The following is an 8,123-nucleotide window of genomic DNA, read 5'->3' as shown; positions in this document are numbered from 1 at the left end:
ATATTTCTGTTAATTCTTCAAAATACTTATGAAATTCTACATCACAATTACTTCTTATACTTTGGAGTTAAGAAATTATTATATCTACATGATTTATGAAAACGTATATCGCGATACCGCAATTACCGCCGCAATCGCGATATTGTTAACCTGTATATATATTATGTAATTAGTATTGTGCATTATTTTATATTTCATATTGTATTTACGATTTAGTATTTACCTATGTTCCTATTTTATTATATATAATAATGTATATTGTAATATATATGTAATAATAATGTAATATATGATACGGCTCAAGGGGGTGTCATATCCACCAAACACCCCCCCCCCCCTTGTATAAGCCACTGGTGTAGGACACAAAACTAAAATCATTTTTCTTCGGTTAAATATCTAATTTCGTCCAAATTTGAACATAAAATAACTATAAAAAACTGTTTTTTAAAAATATTTTTTTCATTTTTCGGTTAGCTACAGAATAACCTAATTACGTGGAACCCTGTTTTACATTTTTCAATCTTTAGCTATAAAAGTTAATCCTTTTACACATTTTTTAATTTTTAAATTTATATATTTTGTCAAAATTTGAAATTAAATTGCTTACAAAAATTTTGTGCCCGTGTATTTTTAATATTTTTTAACTGCTATTTTAACAATATATTAAGAGCATTATATTAAATTTTCACTCTTTTTGACCCAACGAATACAATTTAATTTATATTTATAGAACAATAACCAAAAAAATTGGAAACTGAAAATATCCGTAAACAAGACAAAACAAGTCAAAATATTTTTAAAAAGTTATGATTTAAAGAAAATTCTAATATAAACATTCAGTGAAAAATACATGTATCTACAGTAATTTGTTTTAAAGTTACACTAAAAACCAAGATCGATTTTGTCGAAAACTGATTTTGCGTAAACATTCCCGTTTTTCCTTAAATTGTTTTGTTTTTCTCGGATTTTTTTACTTTTAACCCTCCGGAGTACCACTTTCCCATCAGAAAAGATACTTTTGAAGAAATTCTAAGCATTTTTACTGTCTTAAAAAGTGATGACAAAAAAAAAATAATAAAGAAATAAAAACACATACATTATTACAAAATCAATGAATCGCTCCGCTCAGAATCTAAAATAATGCTATTTTTTTTCTTTTATTGGTCTTAAACTCTTAACTATCTGGAACTATGGCCATTAGAATTTCGTGGGGGGGGGAGGGGATTACTGTTGGTTGGTTGGTTGAGGAACACATGTGTATATGGTGTGAGAATTCGTTGCTATAGAAACCAGAGTGATCACCCATCCGGGTGCTAGTGAAATTAGTCACTACAGCCAACCATTCTACGCTACATTAGGTCCTTAAATAAAGCTGTATATAGTATGTTTTTAAAATTGTAATATAAATCGTAATGCAAAATAATATAAAATTGTCGAGCAAAGCCAGAAAAAATTTTTTTGAGTCGGCAAGTTAATAGGTCTACCACCCCCCCCCCCCCCCCACCATAAATTGTTCTTCAGGACGGCCCTGTGTGTGTACCATCCGTAAAAGTTTGACATCACGTGACGACAGCTACAATGGAGCCTGTAAGTATCTTATAGTGCAAAAAAAAAATCGGATGCGTCTGTAGCATCGGATGTTCATAATATTAAATATATTGTCGGTACATTGAAGTTACTGTCAAATATCGTGATTCACAAATTTTTCAATCTTGACCATTGTTTTCACCAACTTATTTATCGACTCGCTTCTCATTATGGGTTAGGTGATGTGGAGGAAAGATGGACTTCTATTGACTGTAACCGAGTCGACCGCCGATGACACATCAGGAGCGTTCCTGGACACGTTCGGGACGTTGTACTTGATCAGACTCACTGCTGACGACTCTGGTAATTACACGTGTTATGTAGAAGGTAACCGAACGCAAGAAGTCTTATTGTCCGTCAGCAAGTCATCGTTGCTCACGTCCAAAACCTACGCCCGGCACCTAAACTATTTGTTCTACGTGTTTGCGATGTATTTCGTCGTTTTCGGCGCTCGGCTCTACTACGCTTTCCTTAACCGCCGCAATTTTTTGAAGATCACTGACAACGACGTCCTTAAACCCGAAATTCCCACCGTTTTTCTGGGAAGAAAAATTAGGGTCCGTTGATATAGACCAATTCATACGCTTAGGTAATTAATAATTATATAATATATTAATAATAATATTTTAACGTCTTGAACCTATTGTGACGTGTCGGACATTGGACTAATAATATAGGTAGGTATACACTTCTACGTTTCGTTCATGTCACACATTGTTGTAGGTATATCTTTACCGAGCAGATTTAAAGCCGACATAGACGATAGACTATCAGCCAACTATCAGCTGTCAAGCTTTGTTATTGTTATGTATTGTTGTCGGTTATTGCTGCATAAGTCTTTTAATGTAAGTACTTACCTATCTAAATATTCTTGTTTGTAAATACCTATAACTTATACCGAAGCTTATTAATATTGTATGAGCAATACATACACTATTATACGATTAAATATATATGTTAGTTGTGAAGTTTATAATATTGGTATTTTATAAAATGCCTAGGAATTATATATAATACCTGGCCATTTTTAAAAAGGTGTATTATATATTTTAGATTCTGAGTAGAACGATGAATGTATTGATTTTACAATGATGTGTGTTTTTTTATTTTTTTATTTTTTATTTTTGTGTCTGTCATCATGGTTTGGGGCAGTAAAACTGCTTCAATTTTCTTCAACAGTATCTTGTTTGATGGGAAAGTGAATCTAGTTGGTGCATTCGGGAGGTCAAAATTTGAAAATTCCAATAGTTTTCAAAACCGCCGTGAAAAACAAAAGAAAAACTAAGGAAAAACGGGAATTTTTACACAAAATCTCTTTTCGAGATAATTGATTTTGGTTTTTAGTGTAACTTTAACAAATGACCGTAGAAACATGACATTTTCACTGGTTGTTTATATTTCCACTTTCTATACATGATAAAATTTTAAAAATATTTTGATTCGTTTTGAACTATTTAGGGACATTTTCAGTTTCCAATATTATTAGTTTTTTTTCCAAGTATGTCAATAAAACTTTATTTGTCGAGTAAAAATACTTGAAAATTTAATACAAGGCTCCTACTATATTGTTACAATGACTTTTGAAAAATATTAAAAATCTTTAGTCACAGTTTTTTTTATTAGCATTTAAAGTTCAAAAATTGACAAAATATCGAAAAATCACGAAAATTACCTAATTATTTTGAGTTAATAATTCGTAAAAATTTTTCTTTTTAGAACTAAGATTTTAAAGTCTAATACAAGATTCCTTATAGGATAATCTACCTTTTAAGTCATTTTAAGTTCAAATTTGGACGAAATTACTTATTAAAAAACCTGGAATAACTATTTTAGTTATTTTGTTGTGATTGTATGATATTATTCGTGGGTACTTGAAACTTCTAAAGTATACTATTATATATCTATGATAGTATCACGGTTTGTTGTTGAGGTATAACGCGTTACCTGATGGATATTGTGATATGATTAATTTGGATTTATTATAGGTCAATTTTTTTTTAATACCATAGATATAAGTATAATATATCTTATACCTAGATTCAGTCTCAGCAAGAATCGTTTTTCTTATACAATGATATTCTATCATTGAATTCAAATTTAATACCATCCATTATACAGTGACCCACTTGTAACCTACTATACAGCAGAGTGACATCCACTTGCCCACCTTTTTTTTGACATACATTTCCTAAGTGTTTTGTATAATAAATAGGCATTTCATAAAATGACAAACACCAAATTGACAACCTGCAGAATAGGGAAATCACTAGTAAAATCCATTTCCTTTTATTATAATAATACTAAACCAAAGACAATTAATTTCATAAGTACAAGAAAACATTTATTACAAAGTACCATTTTAATATTACAGAATATAATGCATTAATAAATAAGAAACAAAAAAAAATGATTTTTATGGTAGTACACACACAGTTATAATTTATAATTATTGTACGATATCATTACTATTATAGTTCTAGAGAGTCACTGTAATAGATGTGCTAAATTTTAAATAAATTAAATAAAAAAATCAATCAATTCGAAAAACGATTCTGAGCATAGGTGTGCGCATGGGGTGGGCCAGGTGGGCCGTGGCCCACCCTGCGAGTTGTGCCATAATTATTATAGATGGCAACTTAGATCATATAAATAGTTGTATTGTCTTATTCAGTGGTATAAGCATTCTGATTTTTGATTTTCTTATATCAACAAAATTAACAAGATTCTCTTAAAATATGCAAACAAAAAATGGTTCTATTTAATCGAGGATAAGGTAAATCGTGGACATATATCACAACCAATCAATTTGAACTTAAGGAAAATAATATGCTAATGCATATAAATCCTAGCCCTACTTATGAATAAAAATATATATTTCATACCTTAAAATTTAAACAGTGGGTGATGACCGGTGAGTAAATGAATGTAATTTTATGGATAACAGTATAACACCTAAAATAATTTGTTTCAAGTATCATTGGCCCACTCTGCCACAACAGGCTGCGCACGCCTATGATTCTGAGCGACGATGGTCGTCAGCTTATAATATAATTACTATAAGTATACTTTATGACATTATTGATATTATCCACTCACAAAATTTTCTCAAAGATTGAAATGTGAAAAGACTAGTTATATGACTATAATGATGGTGACGAATTGACGAAATAATTGTCGTATTATACCTCTGGACAGTCAATGCTCTATTAAATTTACCGATATTACAGATTAATAATGGATATTTGATTTATATTGGGCGAAGGAACATTGTTGAATATCAATGTAGATGAGATACATTAAATATATCACCTAGACATAGTTTGGAATTTCATGTAACGCTTATGTAATTTAAACAATTTTATAGATTTCCAGCTGCAGTATTTTAGTATTGTATATAATTCCTAGGAATTTTATAAAATACCAATATTATACACATGATCTCTAATATATATATATTTAATTCATATTAAGTACATTTATGTATTTATTACTTTACAAACAAAAATTTAAAAATAAAAATTCTCCAAAACAAATCCCTGTAAATATAGTATACTAAAAGATCCTTGGTTCATGTGAAGCAAATAGCTACATAATGACACGTGATTACTTTACCTATTAATATACCTACGGATAATCAGTTCAAAAACTTCGAAAAAATAATCTAAATAAAACCGAAGAGCTCTCGATCTCAAAATCAGCGAACCTATACTATAACTATACTATAGTATACTAAACTATATTAAAACCACGCCTACCCAAATGTCTCAAATTCATCTTCTTAGAACTTCTAGGCTAGATGTCCAAGAGTTCAACCAGACCTCTTATAAACAAATGTATTTATTTTAATATATATTATTATAATATAATGTAATGTATACATTACAACTATATAATTATTAATGACCTAGGGTTATAAATATGTAATAATATTAAAAAACATTGTTAAAACTTTAAGTACGTTGAAACAATTAATCAATTAATACAAAAATAAAAATTGTATAGCCAAAAAGGTACATTAAATAATGTTAAATAAAGAACCCGCTATGTTATATACAGTTATAATCTGTATTCCAAAGGTAATATATATGCATTATAGGTACTTTGCGTTACTTTTTAGGTATACAATTCTTTTAAATGTATTTTTATTAACAAATATTACTATGGGAAATCGTTAGTTTTATTCGATAAGACTATTTAACAAGCCTATCTCGACAAATTCCCATTATTAGTCTTCATTAAGTAATTTACCGTTTTTATTACTTTTATTTAAAACTATTTTTACATAATACAACCGGTTTTTATGGCCGTATACACCCTCGATAGACATAAATTATGATTTGACTTGAACGATAACTTAAAAAATACAGGTTTACAAGTACATACCCCAAATAAAACGTCGTCGTGTGCGTCACAGGTGTCCCAAGCCCTTCGGAAGACGACGGATATATGAGAGCCATTTTGGAAGGAAGCCAGTAGCTCGTAGTCCTGGCTCACATCCTTTTCCGGTGTTAGACCTGTTTCAGTTTTGCCATGCATATCCTGTGTAACAAAAAAAAACCACATGGTTTCATAAATATTGCGTGACGCATTTAAAAAAATACATAAGTACTAAAAATATTTAATTTAACTCCCATAGTAATATTATTATTATTATGAAATAAATACTTTTATATTTTATAAACAATCTATTACTCCTATACAAAATGTATTATAATTTACAAAAATGTTCAATAGCTTAAAACAATAGTACTTAATCATTTTTTTATAACAATCACCTACTAGTAAATTACGTAGGGTAGTTACTAGTAGAGTCCGACTATTAGCTAATATAAGTAGTCAAAACTCAAAATCTATTTTGAAATGTAAGAAAACAATTATTTACCTAAATCAAGTTATATTTCAAAATTATTTACTCTAATAAAATATTAATATTATAGTAATTATTATATATAGGTATGTATCAAAAAAAAAAAAAAAATCGAAATTATTTTCAATGAATGTATATAATAAAAAATAAATAATTTTATAGACCCATTTTAATATATTATATTATATGCTAGTCGAAACGCATGTTTTAAACTCGAAAACATAAAATAATTGGGGAATCCTATATCCCACGCAAGCTACTGAACGATACAGTATTATTATCTATTTGATACCAAATTAAATGTATATTATTATGTAATTTTGAATAATAGGTAAGTACCTTATTGTAAAGCCAATTTCAAGATAGTAACACAATAGTGTTTATAATACATTTATATGGCGAACATATGTTCATAATTATACTTAATAATATAGGGTGGTACATCACAAGACTAGGAATACATTTAGAACAAAACAGGAATTTAAATATTTTGCCGTTCCTACAGCTTACATTCAGAAAACTATAGGGGCAAAAAAAAACACACGTGTACCTAACTTGATGTTTGGCCGTTATACTTAACGGAAAAGTAAAAACAATTTTGTTTGGTTGAAGTATTTTATTACTAATATGTTGTTTTGTCAACAAATTTTAGTTAAAGTTTAAGTGTATTACTTTATTATACTTAACTATGTATTTTATTGAACATAACAAATTAAGAATTATTAAAAATAAATTAGAAGCTTAATTTTTTTTACAGTTGACTAGGTACTTATTTTTGGTTCTTATTCAACTTTTTCTTTTAGCAAGAAATTTGCTTGTATGTATGCCGAAAGTTGGATTTACTTTTTACATTATTATTGATACTTACATCAATTATGTTATTGGCTATGTTACATATTCCAATATATATACGATTAAAGATACCATAATAGTATAATACATATTACACATATTATACATCCACGTAATTTATTTTTATGGTATTGATAATAAAGACACATCAGTTTTTTCAAAAAATGTATTTTGTATTATATTCAAACAAATTTAGTAGGTACACCTATTAATTATTATAATTTACAGCTGATATAATTTAGTATTTTTTAGTAAGTGAAATTCAAAATTATAGTAGATAGATAGTATGTACATTTTGATTTTGTTCTGATTATATGGTTTTGTATTGTAATGAAGCTCACTGTTGAGGGATTCGGAGAGGCTATTTGGGATGCCATATTTTGATATTTCTTCATTAAATTGACGACATGCTAGTATAGTAGATACGTACTATTGTACCAATTTATAATTACAAATAAGTATAAAATATATCAAATATACAATATTGTGCATTTGACTTATTAGTTATTGTTTACTGTATAGTAGCATATACGTTTTAAATATTAATAACTATTATTCTATAATTTTAATGGTGAGTCAATTGGTAGGAATGGAATATATTTATTACAGATATTAAAATCATATCCCTGTGTAGTAACTTATTATATTATGTAAAATTATATTGAGATATTTATGTTTTCAAATAACGAAGTTATGTAAAAAGAAGTATTATCTTCTAGAATAATTTCTCATGTACCTAAATATATATTATATACTATTATGTACCAAATGTAAAGTAATAGTAATAACAATAATAAAAAATCACCGAATTCATTGG

The 8,123-nt window shown here is 28.2% G+C and overlaps 1 protein-coding gene across 1 annotated transcript in view; it reads right to left on the bottom strand.

Annotated features, from left to right (window-relative positions):
* Window positions 1–8,123, bottom strand: part of LOC100168792 (MOXD1 homolog 1) — a 34,090-nt gene that overhangs the window by 16,701 nt on the left and 9,266 nt on the right. The window contains exon 2 of the mRNA XM_029489272.1: window positions 5,971–6,126. Within this exon, the coding sequence (XP_029345132.1) occupies window positions 5,971–6,126 (156 nt within the window). The remainder of the gene's footprint in view (window positions 1–5,970; window positions 6,127–8,123) is intronic.

This window comes from Acyrthosiphon pisum, chromosome A2 (assembly GCF_005508785.2).
Source record: "Acyrthosiphon pisum isolate AL4f chromosome A2, pea_aphid_22Mar2018_4r6ur, whole genome shotgun sequence".
Taxonomy (NCBI): Eukaryota; Metazoa; Arthropoda; class Insecta; order Hemiptera; family Aphididae; genus Acyrthosiphon; species Acyrthosiphon pisum.
Note: the sequence above shows the minus strand (reverse complement) of the source record. Positions and strands in the feature narration are given on the sequence as shown.